This window comes from Babylonia areolata, chromosome 13 (genome assembly GCF_041734735.1).
Source record: "Babylonia areolata isolate BAREFJ2019XMU chromosome 13, ASM4173473v1, whole genome shotgun sequence".
Taxonomy (NCBI): Eukaryota; Metazoa; Mollusca; class Gastropoda; order Neogastropoda; family Buccinidae; genus Babylonia; species Babylonia areolata.
In genome coordinates, this window is record NC_134888.1 from 5,074,314 (window position 1) to 5,096,813 (window position 22,500).

The window sequence follows — 22,500 nt, forward strand, 5'->3', positions numbered from 1 at the left end:
TTTCTACGAGCATCTTCGAAAATGCTCACCATCTCTTCGGCTTTCATAGTCTCTGTTTGCTCTGCGGACAAAGGCAAAGGCAAATCTTCGCTGATGACTCCACGAAGCTGCATTTTGAGCCAAAGTCTCTGGCAGGTTTCGTAAAGGGAGACACAAGATTTCAGCTCTTCGTAGAACTCGAAGGCACTGAAAGTAGAGTCCGTGACGGCGTCGGTAGCCACATCGGTCATCAGAGTGTCCATGGAGAAGTTGGCGATGCGGAGGTTTAGAAGCTTCAGGAGATACTGAAAGTCCCACTTGAGAGTCTCCATGCGAGCGACAACGGAAAGGTCGCTGGTGCAAGGAGAACACAGTCTGTCCACGGGCTGCACGTGCTCATCGGTTCTGTGAAGACTGTGGAGGACGTACTTGACGAACTCCTGAAAACTGACGTCGTGACCGCAGCGGAGCGCACGTGGTGATGGGTCCGTGCGGAACTGGGAGACGATTTTGACGCCCCAAATCTTCCAGTAGTAGGAGTTGGGCACCAGGACTTTATCCACGTAGGCCGAAAAGAGGCGGGAGAAGGGTTCTCGGACCACAAGGAACCTGGTGGTGTTGGTGTAGCTCCTCCCGCTCCGGAACAGGCTTCGGAGATCCTGGAACTTGTGCCGTAGAGCTGTCATGATGGGAACGTCGAAGGGGGAAGCTATCAACTGTGGGTCCGTTCTGCTGTGCAGAGAATACATGAACCTGCGGAAGAAAGTCGAAGCTGACTTTTCCACGGGGCAGTACACGACGTGTTTGCCTTCGTCCACGAGGCTTCTGGTGTAGAAGCCGCTTCCGCCCGTTGGCGTTCTCAAGGCGTGCTGTGCGCGTGCGCACCCTTCACGCAAGCGCTGTAATCTCTCGTCCTGAACTCTCACCCATTCCGTGAAGTTGAACGTGCCTTTTCTGTGACTCGTTAAGACGTGATTACCATCTTCCTGGTCCCCCTCTTTCGATTTTGACGGCGATACAGACAGCCTGGACCCTGTCTGATTTAGAGTGAAGGACGTTCGGTTATGTGTAAGATCGAGGGGGGCAGTAATGGCGCCGTGACCTTGAACTTGAAGCCTGGAGAAGGCCCGAACCGGCGGAGGCTTGGAAGGATCAGGTCCTGCAGGGTACGTCTCAACAGCAGGACCCCAAGAGGACCTGTTGCTACTGCTGCTGCTGCTGCTGCTGCTGTCTGGCGGAGCTTGTCTGGGGAGCTGCTGGTGAAGCGGGGCGGGGAAGTTTGTTCCGAGCGTCTGCACGAAGAGTGAGAGGCTTCAGTGTCTTTTCTTTCTTTTTTTTAATTAATTAATTAATTTTTTATTTAAAAAAGAATTTTTTTTTTTTTAGAAGAGTGGAGTGGTGGAAGGGTAAGGTTTGGTAAATAGGAGGGCTTTTTATTCACACACACACACACACACACACACACACACACACACACACACACACACACATATATATATATATATATATATATATATATATATATATATATATATGTTGTTGTTTTTTTAAATGAATTGACCACCACCAAACTGATTGGTGTTTCTGGATCAGCTTGACCATGAGGAAGAGAGTTCTCTGACAATGCCGAGATATCTGGAGAGTGTACAGGGGACGTAACAGTAGTCACAATCAGGCATACAGCTGGCTCTCTCTCTCCTCGGTCAGAGAATTTTTTTTTTTTTATAGAAGAGGGGGAGTGGGGGGAGGGTAAGGTTTGGCAAGTAGGAGGGCTTTTTATTCATTTATATATATATATATATATATATATATATATTATAAATTGAACACCACCGTGACCAAACTGATTGGTATCTCTGGATCAGCTTGACCATGAGGAAGAGAGTTCTCTGACAATGCCGAGATATCTGGAGAGTGTACAGGAGACGTAACTGTAGTCACAATCAGGCATACAGCTGGCTCTCTCTCTCCTCGGTCAGAGAATAATATTCCAATGGTCCCCAATTGCAGTCTTAGAAGGAATTTTCATGTCATATTTCTATCCTCAGTCTTTGCAAAATAAATATTTTTAAAAAAAGAAGTTACTTTCAAATAACGGAAAGGTTGTTTAGCTGTTACCTGCACATTATTATATTATTATTATTTAGTTAGTTATTTAATTAGTTAGTTATATATTTATTTATTTATTTATTTATTCTTCTTTTTTTTCTTTTTTTCTTTTGTTTGTACACCTATAGTTGACTTCATCAAGTTTTTGCGCCTTATACCTATTATTAGTAGTAGTAGTTCTTTTTTTTTGTATTTATCTCTTTTTTCTTCTTCTCTTTTTTTTCTTTTTTTTTTCTCAAGGCCTGACTAAGCGCGTTGGGTTACGCTGCTGGTCAGGCATCTGCTTGGCAGATGTGGTGTAGCGTATATGGATTTGTCCTCGGAACGCAGTGACGCCTCCTTGAGCTACTGAAACTCAGTGAAACTAAAAACTGCACATGTGTTCTTCTTATTACGTTGTGCGAACAGCTACATCCCACTCTCTGCCACGTATCAAACTGAGTGTATAGTCATTCGGATGAGACTTTTCTTCTTCTTCTTCTGCGTTCACTCGTATGCACACGAGTGGGCTTTTACGTGTATGACCGTTTTTACCCCGCCATGTAGGCAGCCATACTCCGTTTTCGGGGGGTGTGCATGCTGGGTATGTTCTTGTTTCCATAACCCACCGAACGCTGACATGGATTACAGGATCTTTAACGTGCGTATTTGATCTTCTGCTTGCATATACACACGAAGGGGGTTCAAGGCACTGGCAGGTCTGCACATATGTTGACCTGGGAGATCGTAAAAATCTCCACCCTTTACCCATTCGGATGAGACGATTTGTTTCGTTTATTTATTTATAGTCTGTTCATCTAAGATGATGATATTAGACTGAAAATGAATTATATTATTATTATTATTATCATTTTGATTATTATCATTTCTATCATAATGATGATTGTTATTATTAATTAGAAATCGACATTTCTGTATATTTGAATGAAAAGGGGGGCGGTTGAGGTGGAGGGGAGTGGGGGGGGGGGTGCAAGGGGGAGGGGACTAAGAAAGGAAGAGACAGACAGACAGACAGAGAGAGAGAGAGAACAGAATGTGGAAAAGATAAGAGTACAAAAATCTAAAATGGAGAGGGTGAGTGTCAGTGATTGGAGAAAGAAAAAAAACATAATATTGGAAGGGTGTGTGTGAGAGGTGGGACGGGGGAAGCGGGATTAGGACCCCCCCCCAAAAAAAAAAAAAAAAAAAATATATATATATATATATATCAATAATCAAATATTGTATGCACTACTTCGAGACGACTGATAAACCAATGTCCCGTGTGCAGCACTGACGCACTTGGCGCACTGAATAAGAACCCGTGGCAACTTAAGTTGTTGTCCTATGGCAAAATTCCGCCGGCAGAAGTAGAAATCCACTCTGATGAGGTACACAAATATACTGTATACATGTATGCATGCACTCAAGGCCTGATTAGCGCGTTTGGTTATACTCTGCCTAATAAATGCTGTGTAGCGTATATGGATTTGTCCGGAACGCTGGGACGCCTGCTTAAGAAACTAAACGTACGCCAAAAAAAAAGAGATACATTTTAATTTTTTTTTAAAAATTAAACACACACACACACACACACACACACACACACACACACACACACACACACACACACACACACACACAACGTATACTCACTCTCATCAGGTTCCATCCTGGAGAGAAAAAAAAAAAGAAAGATTGTATGTTTAGATAAGCACATACACAAACACATAAAGGAAACTGAAGGGCGGGAAAAAGCCAGGAGAAAAGGAATAAAGAACGAACGAACAAACAAGGGAAAGAAAGAAAGAAAGAAAGAAAGGGGGAAAAAATTAAGCACTGAAAGAAACAGAAACGAGACAAATGCTACTACTACTACTACTGCTACTACTACTACTACTAATAATAATGATAATCAATAATGATGACGATAATAATAATGATGATGATGATAATGATAAAACACAGCAGTTCGTGTATACATCACAAAAAGATTATGAAACCAGTAGAATTTTGCGAAATCCCAAAAAGTTTTAGTTATTTCGAGAACTCTCTCTCTCTCTCTCTCTCTCTCTCTCTGTGACTGTCTGCATGTCTGTTTGTCTGTCTGTCTGTCTGTCTCTATCTCTCTCTGTGTCTGTCTGTCTCTGTCTCTCTCTGTGTCTCTCTGTCCCTCTCTGCCTGTCTCTCTGTCTCTCTCTGCCTGTATCTCTCTCTCTCTGTCTGTCTCTGCCTCTCTCTCTCTCTCTGCCTGTCTCTCTCTCTCTCGCTCCCTGTCTGTCTCTGTGTCTGTCTGTCTGTATTTCTCTCTCTCTCTCTCTCTCTGCCTGTCTGTCTCTCTCTGTCTGTGCGTCCCTCTCTCTCTCCTTGTCTGTCTCTCTGTCTCAACCCTTTCTCTCTCCCTTTCTCTCTCTCCCCCCCCCCCCCCCCCCCAGCCCCCTCTCTCTCCTCACCAGTGACAGTAAAAAACAGAAGACAGGCCAGGACTGCCCACGTGGTTCTTTTTTTGCCTTTCAGCAGCCATGACCCCAGCCGTCGGCCCCAGAAGCCCGACATCACTGACTGACGACTGCACACAAGTCACCCTTCCTGTTTCAAGTTCTTTCTTCGTGTGTGTGTGTGTGTGTGTGTGTGTTTGAAATCACAGCTACTAAAGGATACTAACCAAATTCGTTAGATAATAATAATAATAACCAAAATCAAATCCACATAATACTATTTATGAAATCAAAACCACACGAAAGTATTAATGGAATCAAAGCCGAATATGATAGTGATAATAATAATATATATTTTTAAAAAAAAACAACACAAAAATAAAGACACTTAAATGTATTAACAAAATCAAACCCACTTAAACATTTTTTTTTTAACTCACAAATTCAAAAACTACACAAAAGTGTTGACAAATTCAAAGTCCCATAATTATAAGTATTCCCCCAAAGGGCTGAGTACGGCCTTATGAAGGGACATAATTATGGCCGAGCAGGAAAGGCAAATCCATTCGTGACCGTTACTACTTTAGTTTAAAAATGAATGAGGATATGTGAGGTTGACGGTAGCATTGCTGCAAAGGCCCAACACTCGGCTTATATCACAGATTGACATAAGTTTACATTTGGGCCAACAGCAAAGTGAGAGCTGTATTATCAATGGTTTCTCCAGTCAATGGGAAACCATTTACAGCTCAGTCTTTTGTGAAGGACTATGACTCTCAAACTAGGAGGCAAAAAATTACACTGGCTCTTAGTGCTGCAGCCTTGTGGGCTAGTTGGCCTTTGGGAACCATCCCAACACCGACTGTCCTAAAACCCTCTTGGCCGAGAGAGTGGGGATGTACTTGGGCAAGACATATATATATATATATATATATATATATATATATATATATATATATATATATATATATATATATATATAGTATTGCTGCCGCAATGCATGTTTATTGAAGTTCAGTGATACTGGAGATAATAAAGGCAGTTTTTGTTGTTGTTGTTTTTATTTAGTGTGTATGTGTGTTGTTTGTTGTTGTTTTTTGTTTTTTGTTGTGTGTGTGTGTGTGTGTGTGTGTGTGTGTGTGTGTGTGTGTGTGTGTGTTTTATTGTTGTTGTTTTCAGTTGTTTTGTTTTGTTTTTTTTTGGGGGGAGAAGGTGGGGGGTGGGGGGTGGGGGAGGAAGGAGTGGTGGCAGTTGCAGGTTTCTTTTGGAAAAGAAATCGAAAAAGAAGGAAGCACAACACGAACATTCCAAAACAGGAGAAAAATGAATAAATAAATAAATGAATAATAATAATAATAATAATAATAATAATAATAACAACAACAGCAACAACAACAACAACAACAACAACAACAACAACAACAATAATAATAATAATAATAATAATAAATAAATAGATAACGCACCAGGACACAGTTTTTCAACTTTTCTGATGTTTGTAGATTCTGAACACGTGGACGAAATATCTCGGGGTTCAACATGCTTGCTTGCGCGCGACTGACGTCTTTTCTTATATATTAGGGCATGCGGTAGGCACATTACAGGTGTAAAAAAACAACAACCATAAACAATACACGGAAATCACAGTCATTCAACATGTATACATAAAAGACATAAAGTGTTTACATGGCAGCCCATGCGTTCAATAAATAATCACAGTAGATAACAACAACACAGCACAACCTTTAAAAGGTAACTCAGAGTAAATCACACATACATCATCACAGCCATACATTTACAACACAAAATCACTTAACTCTTTCCATGCGAACGGCGAAAGAGACGACGTTAACAGCGTTTCACCCCAATTACCATCATCAAAATATTGCAAGCGGAAGGCTCTTATACTGAAGAGGTGAATGTTGACAAAGAATACCACAATTCTGACGACGGAAGCTCTAGGTTGAGTCATTCAGACACCCACTGGACATCCGAGGGGTCTGTGTAGAGGAGAAGAGAGGACTGGCCGTACTGAGTGAGTTAAAGGATATGAATAAAATAGGCATGAAATAGCATACTAAAAGTAGACATAAGACATTAAAAAAAAAAGAAGATTATAATAACAATGCAATTCAACAATACTTTGATTTAAGATGTCACATTCCACACACACTCTGGCATACTTTTTTTGTTTTTTTTTAAATTACAGATCTTGATTATAAATTATTGCTGTTTAACAGCTGAATTAATTGAGGTTGGTATAAAGCTGCATTTGGTTCTGTTAGTTGTTTTAAATTTGATGGACACACAACCGTTTGCCTGAAGGTAAAAGTTGGTAACAATTCATTTGCCAGCGTATAGCTGCTGTCACTTGAAATGCATTTGGCTTTCTGTCGTATTCGGACATTGTACAGTCCCATATTGATATCGTGTTAATGCAAATGGAACACGTGTTGCGCAGATAGGATCTGTTTCGATTGAAGGCTGAAGAGATGGCAGCACGTATTCATCGAGCGGGTCAACGTCTGCTCAGAGCCACCACCACTTTTCAATCGATGTCTTACCCGACTTGGCGGGTTCATTCATTCGTGACACTGAGTGTCTCACTGTATATCATGCACAGCTGGTGTGTTGAGCTGGTGTACGATACTGTGCATGACTATTATCATAATTATTATTATTGAGCCAGTGGGGGAAAGGTTTCCAAGTACACGCTTCCTCACAGCCCCTCACGACTGATTTATCACTCGCTTTGTCACTGTTCCAATCCTTTCTCACAGTTCCACACGCTTTCTCACGGTCCCACACGCTTTCTCACAGTCCCACACACACTTTCTCACCGTCCTAACACACTTTCTCACAGTCCCACACACTTTCTCACAGTCTCACACTTTTTTTTTCACAGTCCCAACACACTTTCTCACAGTCCCACACACTTTCTCACATTCCCACATGCTTTCTCACAGTCCCACACACTTTCTCACAGTCCCATCACACTTTCTCACAGTCCCACACACTTTCTCACAGTCCCACACGCTTTCTCACAGTCCCGAAAACACTTTCTCACAGTCCCACACACTTTCTCACAGCCCAACGAGTATCTCTCTCTCTCTCTCTCTCTCTCTCTCTCTCTCTCTCTCTCTCTCTACTTGTTCTCTGATATCCTCCGGGGAAAAAAAAAATCGCAACCTCAGTGAGAAAAGAAATGTTCTTGAGAAGAAGAAAAAGGGGGTGGGGGGCGGGGGGTGGGGGGTGGGGGTGGGGGTTACGGAGGGGGCAGGGAGGTCGGGACGGGGTGGCGGGGGCCGTGATGGGGTGGGGAGGGGGAGGGCTTTCCACGCTTTCTCACACATTGCTGGAAAGGGAGTGGACGTGGGGAGGGGTGGGGGTGGGGGTGTGTGTATAAGAAAACCTGGAACTGCGAGAAAGTGTGTGCTAACAGGATTAGGAATTAATTACAGTGAGAGTCTGTCTCTGAGAGAGACAGAGACAGACAGAGACAGACAGAGACAGACACACAGAGACAGAGACAGAGAGACAGCGACAGAGAGAGTCTTGAGTCTTGACATGTTCGCTATCAGGCCTTTGATCGATAATAATTATCAACAGAGGTTAATTAACGTATTCAGAAGTAAGGGTATCAAATTTGAAAATAACAAAAACAAAACAAATCGTTTGGGACGGCGAGAGGGCACGTGCTAATGGTTTGTTTTGTTTTGTTTTGTTTGTTTATTTTAGGGGTTTTTTGTTGTTTTTTTGCTGCCCCATCATCTGCACCGTTTCAGTGGCATTACTCCCACGTCGCTCTTTTTAGATTCCCCCATACACGGCCACACCCGGGTTCGTCCGTCGCAGTTCCAGCGTCGGCAGTCCACAGGGAACCATCGATGTTAGGTCGCCAGGAGGCCACACACCAGAGGAGACCCTGCAGTTCTGCTGAGTCACTTCGGTGGTGTTGAGTGGTGCCTGTTCTGATTCAACGTACTTAGGACACCACCTACTAAGCCCCCTACTAACGACAATAATGGCTTAGTCGCGGAGCCAGACTGAGTGAGCGTCCCTCCCAGAGTGGAGACCGCCACCGCATCCCTCAAACAACAGCCCCCCATGAATCTGCCGAAACTGACGACATTGACAGGACTCACCCCAAGCACGGAAGTGGAGGGGTATCGAAACTGAGGTCACCATGAGAGCAGGGCATGAAAAGCCACAGACTTTGAGACTATTTTGTTTATATTGATGACGATGAAGGAGGAGGAGGATGACGATGATGATGACGATGTTGCTATGGAGGTCCATTTTGGTTTGGGACTGCGTGACAAGGCTGTACTCTACGCTTCATGTCATAATGATATCCCGGCGTTAACCAGGCCCGAGAGATACAGACACTTGCAGTGTTGGTCAGGTTATTAGAGAAACACACCCAAAGACGCATCCTTGAAGTGGATGACACTCGACTGTGTGGTCCCAGTGCCCCCTTTTAAGCCCACAGCACACTCAACTCTGGATAGGAGCCGGCCACGGGCCGAAAAACCCACCTCCGCTTGGATTCGAACCCGCGTCCTCCCAGCCGTCAGTCCGCGACGCTAACCACTTCGCCACGGCGGCTGGTGGCACGGGCTAATGTCATCACATCCCGTTTCACTTGATTAAAACAGGATGCCATCAAAGCGTGTTGAGGTAAGTGCTGAGTAAGCAATTAAGTCCAGTGGGAGTAATTGGATATACGTTACACATATGTCTCATCGCTCGAGAAAATAAACAGATGTACATGACCTTCCCATTTTAAACAAACATTGGCAAGTGTATCAATGAGTGATAAAAATTCAGTACTTCATATCCACTCGCTAAAATATCAACTTATTCGCCGGCACAACCTTCTAAAGTCAATATCCCCTTTCTTCCCAGTTCTCTAATAAACTCATTGACTTATTATAAACAGAAATTATAAATAATTATAAATCTAAACATTGACAAGTGTATCAATAAGTGACAAAATTACTTCATATCCACTCGCTAAAATTTTAACTTATTCGCAGAACCATCCGTAAACTCAATATCTCCTTCCTTCCCAGTTCTCTAATAAACTCATTGACTTATAAACAGAAAATATAAATAATCACAAATCTAAACATTGGCAAGTGTATCAATCAGTGATAAAATTACTTCATATCCATTCGCTAAAATATCAGCTTACTCGCACAACCATCGAAAACCTCTACCCCCCCCCCCCCCTCCTCCTTTCCCACTTTCCATAAAACCACAGACTTACAAATACAAATTATGAACAATTTTTTCAAATATTTTTCGTTTTAATTCACAAAGTGTGTACAGCCGACATAATTTGATTTCAAACTTCTCCATACATACAAAGATTTTCTTCTTTCCATTTTTTAAAATGAACACACACAAAAACCAAATGGACATCTTTGTTGGTATGTCTTGTTGTTTTGCTGGTGGAGGCCCGTAGTGTCTTAACTCACTCAGTACGGCCAGTCCTCTCTTCTCCTCTACACAGACCCCTCGGATGTCCAGTGGGTGTCTCAATGACCCAACCTTTAGCTTCCGTCGTCAGAATTGTGGTATTCTTTGTCAACATTCACCTCTTCAGTATAAGAGCTTTCCGCTTGCAATATTTTGATGATGGTAATTTGGGTGAAACGCTGTTAGCGTCGTCTCTTTCGCCGTTCGTATGGAGAGAGTTAATGTGTCCCTCTGAGGTACCGTTCTGCGTGGCAACTTATGTTCACGTGACAACACAGACTTAGGTTTGGGGTATCAGAGCTGGCTACACGTCATTACAGATAATTATAGACATTTCACTGACAACTATCTATTGATTTTCTGTTGTGTAAACTTGACAGAGAAGATGGTGTGCATTTTGTTTTTCCTTGTTCAGCTCTTTGTAGAACCGGAGAAAAAATATATATACCAGTCTAAGTGCTATCGACGGCTATGCATTTAAAACCGAGTTCATCACTACCCTTCACATTATATATATATATATATATATATATATATATATATGATGTGTGGAAATTGTCATATTCATACACCACGCAGCTAAATTGACGTTTTCTCCAGAATCATATTTACCAGGTACACACACGTACGCTCACCGTTCGCTTAATTCACATTCACACGTGCACACACCCTTCCGTTTGTCAGTGCCTTGATGAAGTCTCCCGTCGGACCGACGGATGGGTAGGCAGGCAGACTTGTCTGTCGGTGTGTGTCCTCATATGGGAGAAGAGGCTGATTCTGGATGCGCAGCACTTCCCACAGGTGTTGCAAGGGAAAACGTCTTCAGAAGTTGAGCCCTGCTTCCTTCGCTCACGCTTCTCCTTAATGGCCAGCGTTCTCTTGTTTTCAAACGTCTTTATGCCACTAGAGCACAGCAGCCTCCAGCGAGAGCGGTCAAGGACATCAGTTTCCCAGAAAGCGATGTCTATGTCACAGGCTTTGAGGTTTGACTTCAAGGTGTCCTTGAAGCGCTTGCAGGGTCTTCCAAGTTCGCGGTGGCCTTCCGTCAGCTGGCCATACAAGAGCATCTTCGGGATCCTGCTGTCTGTCATGCGGACAACGTGTCCTGTCCAGCGTAGCTGACACTGGATCAGCAGGCTTTCGATGCTGGGCAGGCCAGCCGCTCCTCTCTAGGACCTGGAGGTTGGAGACCCTGTCTTGCCACTTTGTGACGAGGATCCTTCGTAGGCATCTCCGGTGAGACTGCTCAAGTTGTTGAATGTGACGGCGATACGTCGTCCATGTTTCACAGTAGTACAACAAGGCAAATAAATACGAATCATATTACAGAGAGAGACAGAGACAGAGAGAGAATCATTGACGCTTTGGCACTTTAATGTCATTTGGCCATGAGGCCCTTATGACATGTGTAAATGCGTCAACATATTTTCATTGCCGCATAACAAAACATTAGAATAAACGAATGGAAATGGTGAAAGCAAATATTACCGAAACAAAACGAAGTTCTTTCCTGATAGAAAAATGGTAGCCAACAATTAACAGGCCACTCCGCACATAATAACGCCGTTCATTCATCTATCATTGCAACAGGGTCCAACACTGGCTACAGAAGGAAGAAAATGTCAAACCTAGATTCAAGATTCCAGATTAAAAAACTTTATTACTCAAGGATAAAGATTTTAGGCATTGTCTAGTCTTCCATTCTGTCCTTGTGACAACAAAAACAGTAACGATAAGACACAACAATAATAACAATAGTAAATACTACCACTACCACTACCACTACTACTACTACTACTACCAATGATAATTATAATACTAATCAACGGACCATCATCATCATAAAAATATAATGAAGGGAACACTGTCACAGACTCACACCCACCCACCCACACACATATGCACACACTCATCCCCAAACACACACACGCTTATGCATATACATATTTGCACATATACCCACATGCATGCATATGTCTACATGTACATACAGATATGTATGCATATGCATACATAAACATAATTAGGTATCAAATCACATTGTAGTACATTACAGATCATATTGTAGTACAATAGCAGATACTGAAAAAAAGAAAAGAAAAAAAATCAAGAAGTAAAGGGGTTATTAAGACTGTCAAATTAATCACAACTCACAACTCACAAACCTAGAGAGAGAGAGAGAGAGAGAGAGAGAGAGAACAAGAACAAGAACAAAACTTTAATCTCCAGGCCTCCGGCCCCTAAAAAGAGGTCAAAAGTACACAATATGGTGATCACTCAGCCACAACAAAATGTAAAATACGTACTAACTTAACCTGTAGAACAAAAGTGCTTCTCGTGCATAGTAAATTAATTCTAACTTTCATCATTGTTGTCACAGAATTCCTGTTGTATCTTCAGGGCATTAAATATATAAATGCATAGTTTACGAATACTGTAAACAGAACCATTCTTCATCAAGTGAACATACGATTGACCTTCAGAGTTCAGATGTTTTTGCCGCAGGTTATTGTAAAGGACACAATTGTTTATAAAATGGTTTTCATCTTCGATTACATTACAACGTTTACATGCGTAATTTGAATTACATTTGAATGTTCTTCTAAAAAAAATGATCCATTTATTGGGAGCAAACCAAGCCGTAATTTTACTAAACAGTCCCTAAAACACTTTTTATCCACATATTCAAAATATTGCTCACACTGAAAACCAGTTTTAAACACACACAGAGAGAGAGAGAGAGAGAGAGAGAGAGAGAGAGAGAGAGAGAGAGAGAGAGAGAGAGATATTCAGTGTGAAGGATACATTGAATATCCCATATCCATTGCTGAGGTAACAGAAAAAAAATGCTCGTTCGACTTTTTTTTTTTTTTTTTTTTTTTAGTTGTGAATCAGTTTCTTATTTCCTCTATTGCAAACTGTATGGATATACGAATCATGTGAGACAGAGTAACACTTTGCATTTCATCGTCCATATAGCAACACAGCCCTCTGAACAAAGGAGGTGTGTGTGTGGAGTGTGTGTGTGGGGGGGAAGGGGGGTGGGGGGAGGGGGGAGGCGGTTTAACATTTTCAACATATCGTTATAATTTATGAACGACTAACATTTTAAGCATAATTATTGCTGCAAATCTCGAATGATTCTTACACGTACATACACCACACACACACCACACACACACACACACACACACACACACACACACACACACACACACACACACACACACACACACACACACACACACACACACACTTATTCTCATACACACTCAACGGACACACGGATGCATGCACAAACGCTTTGACGCTTTGACACTTTTTAATGTCATTGGGCTTTAGGTCCTTATGACATGGTTAAATGCGTCAACACTCGATCATTCCTAAACAAAACATTATGATAAACGAATGAAAATGGTGTGTGAGTGTGTGTGTGTGTGGGTGAGAGGGTGAGAGAGAGAGAGAAGAGAGAGAGAGAGAGAGATACGTTGGGTAAATGAGGAGGTTGAATCCCACCAAAAGAAATAAGAATTTTTTTTTAAATAATAATAATAAGATGATTATATATATATATATATATATATATATATATATATATATATATATATATATATATATATATCATCTTCATCATTGTTACCATCATCTCACAACAGGCTGTCTACCTAGGTAGAGCCGACTGACGGCTGCCACTGGGCGCTCATCATTCGTTTCCTGTGTCATTCAATCACATTTCAGGCGCGCACACATACACACTCAGACAGACATGTAATATTTTACGTGTACGAGCCTATAGCCAAAATGGGTGTAACTTCTTTTGGGCGGATTATGTGGAAATATGGGTCAGCAGTAGAGTGGAAACGATTGATTAATAAGAACAAAACACCTTACCAGAGTTGCTGCAACCGATGTGAATTATTATCGCAGCTGTCGATCAGAGCCCGCAGTAGTCAGTTTCAAAGCCGCGCACAACACAGAAAGAAACAGACATTGTCACAACCTGTAAGGGGTTGCCCATGTACCCCCCCACCCTTTCCCAATCTATCTAACTTCCCGACAACACAAACACAGAGACACAGAAAAGTTCAGCTCGGTTTTTGTTGTTTTTTTTTTTGTTTTTTTTTTTTAAACTTGTGATCACCCTAAATAAGTCAAACACACAAAGATTACCCCCCATCTATCTAAAGCACAATTCCATTTCTGATCCAACACTTCGTAATTTAACTGAGTCAATTGCGGCACCAGTTCATCTCAGTGACACTGACAAGAGTCCACCCTGGCGTGAATTTCACCCGACAGTTGAAGATGGATGTTATTTGTAGACCTGGGGGGTTTACGGTTGGATGGAGTGAGAGGGAGAGTGGGAAAGGGGCGCAGGAAGTGTGGAGTGGGAGTGGGAGTGGGAACGGGAGTGAAGAAAAAAAAACTGAAGAGGGCAAACTGGAAGGGGGAACGAGGACTGTTCCAGTTGTTGTCGATCCTGGATTTCCGTTGAAGGCAATGGCACGAGGGGAAAAGTCACAGGGAAATCTGTAACAATGAGCTCCCAGTCTCTGTAGACTTCCCTCTCTTCCAAATTCAAAAGAGTACCACCCCACTCCCTTCCTCAAGTAATACGCATTACACTAAGTTGGGAGGTATCCTGTCATATACAGCCATTTTTACACCGAAAACTACGATCACGAAAAGCTAACTTTTCCCAAATAATGAATGAGTTAACACAATCTGAAAAAAGTCAATTGCAAAGAGCCCCCAAATGACAATACGTCAGCCTAGTGTCTATACTGTTGGTTTTGATTAATAAAAACAAAACTCAGCCATGAAATATCACAAACTAGCAATCTCGTTTCAATTGCCACAAAAATGTTTCAGAAAATTCGTACTGCCAATAACCCGAGCTGAATACATAGAAAAATAACACACCTAAACAGAACTTTACACACAAATTCACCAATTCCCAAAAAATATCTAGAAATCAAAGAATACGGCTGGAATTAAAAGATGTCCGATAAAAAAAAATTAATTAATTTAAAAAAAACCCTCCCCTAACCTTACAAACGCACGATACCTAATTCTCCTTGAAGACAAAAGTTACAAGTCACACACACACACACAGATCGCCAACGAACCGTGACAGACATCTTTGGTTGACGTGTGCATGCAAAAGTGCAGCTCAACCAAAATCAAACAACAACAACAAAAAACACAAACAAACACAAATAAACGAAACATTTTCGGAGGCGCGCATGCAAGGTATGTTAGTGTTTCCATACCCCTCCCCCCTCCCCCACCCTCACCCCCACGCCCCCCTCCCACACAATCTGTAACGTGCGTATTTTGATGTTCTGCGTGTGTGTGTTTACCTTCACGAGCGGGGGGGGGGGGGGGGGGGGGTCCACATCTGTTGTGTAATGACGTATTGTAGCGTCCTATATTTTTGCACCGATTAATGTTTGCGTGTTTTGCAATGGAGGCACATAAAAAAAAAGACTTGTAGCGTGTGCCTTCTAATGAAGGGCACGATACAACACAAAATGACCCATAACCTGATCCTGAACAGACACTTGTCATCTGAAGCCGCCATGTTCTTTCTTTGTATTTTCATGATTTGCGGAACCAAAGACGGAAAGAGCAAGATCAAGATGTCGGTACGTTAGTTTAGTGGCTGAATCTGCATCAATGTAAATAAAATAACGTACATAATAGAGTCGAAAAACCACTGAAAATGGGTTACAACATCTGCTAATGGTAATATCGTTTCATCTACGCACGCTTGAATTGTGTGCTCATGTACGTGTATGATTTGTCGCAGACTAAAATATTGTGTCCCTATACAAGTTACTGTATCATTTATAACATGTTTTATTGACTCACTTGTGTAAACAAAGTGAGTCTATGTTTTAACCCGGTGTTCGGTTGTCTGTGTGTGTGTGTGTGTGTCTGTGTGTCCGTGGTAAACTTTAACATTGACATTTTCTCTGCAAATACTTTGTCAGTTGACACCAAATTAGGCATAAAAATAGGAAAAATTCAGTTCTTTCCAGTCATCTTGTTTAAAACAATATTGCACCTCTGGGATGGGCACAAAAAATAAAAAATGAAGCCTAATTATATGCAAACTGCATTTACTGTTATATTTGTATTTTTTGTATTCTCTAAACTTGGCACTTTGATCTGATATTCTGACCCAACAACAATAGTAGTCATTATTATCATTTTTTTGTTCAAACAGGAACTTCTTTTGCTAAGCATGGAAGTTTTATTTATTTTGCAAACGTTTTGGTGCAGATAGTAAAAAAAAGGGAAAGTACTCTGTAATTAATGCTAGGGGACTTCATTCGAATCTGGTTAGGATTTTTTAATATTTTCTTTCTTAACGCGAAGCTTTATAATAACAAATACAGAACACATTTTAACGATTAGATTTTTTTTTAAGTGTATCACAAGTGAGTCTTGAAGGCCTTGCCTCTCTTGTTTTATTTTGGTTTCATTTGTTGGTTGAATCTTGTTTTGGACGAATTGATTGCGTGAGTGAGTTTGTAAATGGACCGATTGTTTGTTCATTGTCTTAATTAATCTTTCTTCTTCTCTCTCTCTCTCTCTCTCTCTCTCTCTCTCTCTCTCTCTCTCTCTCTCTCTCCTTCTTCTTCTTCTTCTTCTTCTTTTTTTTTTTCTGGCGCATACGCTGCTCTCTGTATTTTTTTTTTTTTTTTATGCATTGGTATGATTGTATAAAGTTTCTCTGTTCACCGTTCACAAAAAAATTGCCGGTAAATAGGTCCCTGAATTAAGGACGCTGAAACAGGACTTTACCCATCTGTTGACCTGGGAGACTGGTGGGGGGTTGGGGGGGGGGGGGGGCGGGGGGAATAACCACGACACGTCACCCACTAGACACAGCCTAGATCTGAACCTAGGACCCTGAGACTGGGGTCGGAAGTCCTGCGGTCGTCTCCAAAGTGAACGACAGTGTACTGCTTTTCACGCGGCCACTGGAAGCGTGAAACATCGTGTCGAAAATCTCGTAATCATCCCGTAATGTGTACAATCCACGGCAAATATCTATTCGTCTTCAGAAGAATCTAAAGTAGATATAGTTATCACATAGATTGTCTCGTAATAACACGGTATATTTATATTTGTATTTCTTGTATTTCTCTCTCTCTTTTTTTTCTCTCTTTTTTTTTCACGATATTTCTCTGTGTGAAATTCGAGCTGCTCTCCACAGGGAGAGCGCGTCGCTACACTGAGAGCTGCGCCACCTTTTTTTTTTTTTCTTTTTTTTTTCTTCTTCTTCTTCTTCTTTCTTTCTTTTTATTTGTATTTTTTCCTGCCTGCAGTTTTATTTGTTTTTTCCTATCGAAGTGGATTTTTCTACAAAATTTTGCCAGGGACAACCCTTGTGTTGCCGTGGGTTCTTTTACGTGCGCTAAGTGCATGCTGCACACGGGAGCTCGGTTTATCGTCTCAATCCGAATAACTAGCGTCCAGACCACCACTCAAGGTCTAGTGGAGGGGGAGAAAATGTCGGCGGCTGAACAGTGATTCGAACCAGCGCGCTCAGATTCTCTCGCTTCCTAGGCGGACGCGTTACCTCTAGGCCATCACTCCTCGTAATTATCCCGTAATGTGTACAATCATAGGCAAATATCTATTCGTCTTCAGAAGAATCTAAAGCAGATATAGTTATCATACAGATTGCCTCGTAACAACACCGTAAGTTTTAGGTAACATCCAATGGCAAAAACTCATCAGTAGAAACTGGCCTACAGAGTGCTTTGTAATCAGATGCCTACAGAAATTCTTACATTGAAAGTGAAAAAATCATAACCGTCACCAATAACCGTAAATCATTTTCATTCATGAGAAACATTTCACGTAACGTGTCCCTTTCGCTTTCAGTTTCTCGAGAAGGCGTCACTGCGTTCGGGCAAATCCATACACCCCACACTACACTGAACCGTCCAGCAGCATAACCCAACGCCGCGCTTAGTCAAGGTTTGAGTGCATGCATATAGACGGGCGCAATAGCCGAGTGGTTAAAGCGTTGGGCTGTCAATCTGAGGGTCCCGGGTTCGAATCACGGTGACGGCGCCTGGTGAGGTAAAGGGTGGAGATTTTTACGATCTCCCAGCGTCAACATATGTGCAGACCTGCTTAGTGCCTGAACCCTCTTCGTGTGTATATGCAAGCAGAAGATCAACTTGAAATACGCACGTTAAAGATCCTGTAATCCATGTCAGCGTTCGGTGGGTTATGGAAACAAGAACATACCCAGCATGCACACCCCCGAAAACGGAGTATAGCTGCCTACATGGCGGGGTAAAAACGGTCATACACGTAAAAGCCCACTCGTGTGCATACGAGTGAACGCAGAAGAAGAAGAAGAAGAAGAAAAAGAGTGCATACATATACTTTTTGTCTACCTATCAGAGTGGATTTCTCCTGCAGAATTTTGCCAGAGGGCATCATTTACTGATGCTGCCATGGGTTCTTTTACAGTGCGCCAAGTGCGTGCTGCACACAGTACCTCGGTTTATCGTCTCAACTACTGAAGACTTCGTCCAAAAGACTTCTTCTTCTTCTTCTTCTTCTTCTTCTTCTTCTTCTTCTCGTTCGTCAATCCCAATGACAGGACGCTCAGTTTGATTTTCCTGTCAAACTTGGGATAAAGGCAGGGAGCTGGATTCAAACCCAGACTCTTATCTTAGCACAGACGATGGCCAGTCCACTGTAGTGTGTGTGTGTGTGTGTGTGTGTGTGTGTGTGTGTGCGTGCGTGCGTGCGTGCGTGTGTGTGTGTGTGTGTGTGTGTGTGTGTGTGTGAACAGATATTACCTCCATTTTATCAAAACTGAAACAACGTCTCCTTAAAAAAAAAAAATAAAAAAATAAAAAAACAGAAAAAAACCTCTTGTCAAAAAAAAAAAATAATGAAACGATATAAACAAAAACAATAATGATAAACATACCAGTATGATGCTGATAAGAATGATAAGAAGAAGAAGCAGAATGCTGATAATGATAAGAAGAAGAAGAAGGATGATAATGATAAGAAGAAGAAGAAGGATAATGATAATGATAAGAAGAATAAGGATGATAATGAGAAGAAGAAGAAGGAGGATAATGATAATGATAAGAAGAATAAGAAGGATGATAATGAGAAGAAGAAGAAGAAGAATGATGATAATGACAATGATAAGAAGAAGAAGAAGGAGGATAATGATATTGAAAAGAAGAAGAAGAAAGAAGGATGACGACGATGATGATGATGATGATGAATAACAACAACATATTACAAAGGGTAATACATACATGCGCACACAGCTCCAGGCTACTAACTTTTTTTCTCGATATATTGAGTTTTCCTGAAACAAAGAGATCACACCATCCCCATGTATTCGAGGCGAAAAACAACGGCGGAATGCCCTGTGGAGGGGGGAAAAAAAAGACTACTTACTTTTCTTCTGTATGCTGGACCTGGGGGGAAAAAGAGGGTGGTGGTGGTGGTGGTGATGGTGGTGGGGAAAAAAATCATTCGGATCGGAACGTGGCAACAGCTTTTTCAGCCCAGGATTATTGTCTCCGTAAGTGTCGTGGATCAAAACTGTCACGCTGATGAAAGTGAACTGTTGTTATTGTCGTTGTTGTTATTGCTTATTTATTTATTTATTTATTTATTTATGCATTTGTTTACTTATTTGTTCATTTATTTTGCACGCTCACGCAACACACACACACACACACACACACACACACACACACACACACACACACACACACACACACACCACACACACACACACACACACACACACACACACACACACACACACACACACACACAGAGAGAGAGAGAGAGAGAGAGAGAACTGACTGAAATGACTTATTCACTGAAGGCCATAGCCTCATATGAATGAAGGGCGACAATACAATATGCAGATGTCACCATTACCATCAGTAAACATTCACCATTTCCACAATGAATTAAAGAAATTATGATAATACCGTTTCTCTTAACTTAAAAGCTCTGTGTAAATACAATGGGAGGTTACGTATGACACCATTAACAGATGATGCTATCAATAAACATAATTTAAACAAACATGGAAGTTCATAATATTTCTTTGGAATAAATCTTACGCGAAAACTATGTAATACAGGACACATCAAAACAAAATGCACTTCATCTTCATTTGACTGCTTGCACAATGGACACAGCTTCTCTGTGTGATCAGCAATCTTAAAACGGTATCTGTGCATACAGATTTCAGAAATGCCAAATCTAAGTCTTGTTAACTAGTAAAACTTGTGATGTCTCTTCATGTTATACAAAAAATAATTCTTATTTAACTAAATGTGTAGAAGTATGAGATATGTTGTGACAGAATCTATCATTTGACTGAATATGATTTTCCCAGTTTTGCCATCTACAGTCTATCAAATGCTGACGAAAAAGTTTCAGAAACATATTCTCATTACCCGCTCCTTGATAGTCCCATACATATCCAAAGCCCAGTTCACAGAGACAAGTTCGTACATTTGACGCCCAGTTCATTTTACCTCTAGAATCAAAATCATACAACATATTATAGGATTTACGTGGCAGTCTATCTTCATTCATTTTCAGTAATTTAAACCAGTATCGAACACATCCAACTGCAGAATTTATATAGATTGGATATCTGTTCGTCTCACCGTATACTAAATCGTTAGGTGCCTTCATTTCAACTCCTAAAAACTTTTTCAGTCCAAATAAATCAACGGACTCACATTGTATTGTAGCATTTTTATCTAGACCCCATAATTCTGAACCATATTGTACGATATGCTGTATCTTGGTATTGAAAATCTTAATAAAAATATCCAAAGAATTGTTGTTCAATAAAAAGAGTTTATTCATAATATGTAACAGCACATTCTTTGCTCTGCTTGAAAGATCCCTGCATGCAGCTACAAAACTCAAACGAGTAGAAAAAAAAGAATTCCAAAATATTTGTAAGCATTGACAACTGGCATATCAATACCAACACACACACACCTTTCCCTTGCTGCCAAATAACCACCTTTCCTAAAAACAATAATATAACATTACTTTTCTCTAGATTAACATTTAATTGCAAATTAGTAACTGAATTTTCTAAGTTATTTGATTGTCTCTGTAGACCAATAGCTGTCTCCGAGAGCAAAACAATATCATCAGCAAGTAATAATAATTATAAACAGTTCTATAAAAAATCAGTTGTGAATCCTCGGTCTATCACTTTTAAAGCTAATTCATTTATGAATAATGAGAACAAAATAGGACTACAAACATCTCCTTGCTTTACTCCTCTAGTGCAATTGATATACCCAGTAAGTTTGTTACCACACCTAATTCTTGTTTTGACAACATTATACATACTCTTTATACATTTAAAAAGCTTTCCTGTTATGCCATGTTTTGCCAGGATTGGCCATTATAAATTTCTGTTGATAGAATCAAAAGCTTTTTCAAAATCAATAAACGCCACGTAAAGTTTACGATTAAGAGAAAACTGTTTCTGAACAAATGCCAAAAGAGTAAACATGTGATCAATTGTTGAATATCCTCGTTTAAAACCAAAGAGAGAGAGAGAGAGAGAGCAACTAAGTATATCAGTGGTCGAACTGAAGATATGCGAAACAGATCACCAAGTTAGAGTATCGGGGAATCGGGGCGATACGGAAACAATACAATATTATGGTTACTGTCATCAACATCCTATATCATTATTGGCTCACACTGTGGTGGATGGGCACCAAACGGTGTCATTCCAGTTCGCCTATTCCCAATTCGCCTATTTTTGTTTCGCCGATTCCACAGTTCATCCATTCTCTCTCTCTCTCTCTCTCTCTCTCTCTCTCTCTCTCTCTCTCTCTCTCTCTCTCTCTCTGATTTATGTAAGGTAAAGAAAGTCAGCTATAGACGTGATAAAGCCAGACGTCTAGCATCACTGAGCAAAGACAGCAAACAGTTTTGGAAAGAAGCAAAGCAAGTGTCTGGAAGAAGGAAAATAGGAGTATGCAAAGACATTAAAGAAAATGAATGGTTTGAACACTTTCGGAATTTATTTACTCAGAACGAGGTTATAACTACTGATAGCAGAGCCATTAGTGAAGTGCAACCAGAGGAATCAAATATATCTGATGAACTAAGTCATGATATTTCAGAACAAGAAGTTGCAGATGCTATTCGGAAATTTAAAAAAGGCAAGGCTTGTGGTGTAGACAGTATTTTGGCAGAAATGTTAAAATCAGCTGATAATATTGCTGTACATTTTTTAACAAAACTGTTTAACATTCTGTTTGATAAGGGCACGTATCCAGATGAATGGGCGAAGGCAATAATTGTTCCAATTATAAAAAGGGAGATAGTAGTTCAACAGACAACTATAGGGGCGTGTCTTTGCTCAGTCTTATTAGCAAATGTTATTCATCAGTGCTAAACGGAAGACTTGTCAAATGGGCTGAAGAAAATGATATGCTAACAG

At 40.9% G+C, this 22,500-nt stretch overlaps 2 protein-coding genes across 2 annotated transcripts in view; one reads left to right on the forward strand and one right to left on the reverse strand.

Moving 5' to 3' along the window:
* The window catches only part of LOC143288798 (uncharacterized), a 20,529-nt gene extending 1,204 nt beyond the window's left edge, over positions 1-19,325 (reverse strand). Inside the window, exons 1-5 of the mRNA XM_076597435.1 lie at positions 19,304-19,325; positions 13,881-13,916; positions 4,521-4,636; positions 3,724-3,740; positions 1-1,271 (exon numbers count right to left, since the gene is read on the reverse strand). The exon at positions 1-1,271 is cut by the window's left edge and continues 1,204 nt beyond it. Coding sequence (XP_076453550.1) covers positions 1-1,271; positions 3,724-3,740; positions 4,521-4,623 — 1,391 coding nt within the window. The 5' untranslated portion in view covers positions 4,624-4,636; positions 13,881-13,916; positions 19,304-19,325. The remainder of the gene's footprint in view (positions 1,272-3,723; positions 3,741-4,520; positions 4,637-13,880; positions 13,917-19,303) is intronic.
* Positions 1-22,500, forward strand: part of LOC143288998 (uncharacterized) — an 87,142-nt gene that overhangs the window by 53,448 nt on the left and 11,194 nt on the right. The gene's annotated exons all lie outside the window — the stretch shown is intronic.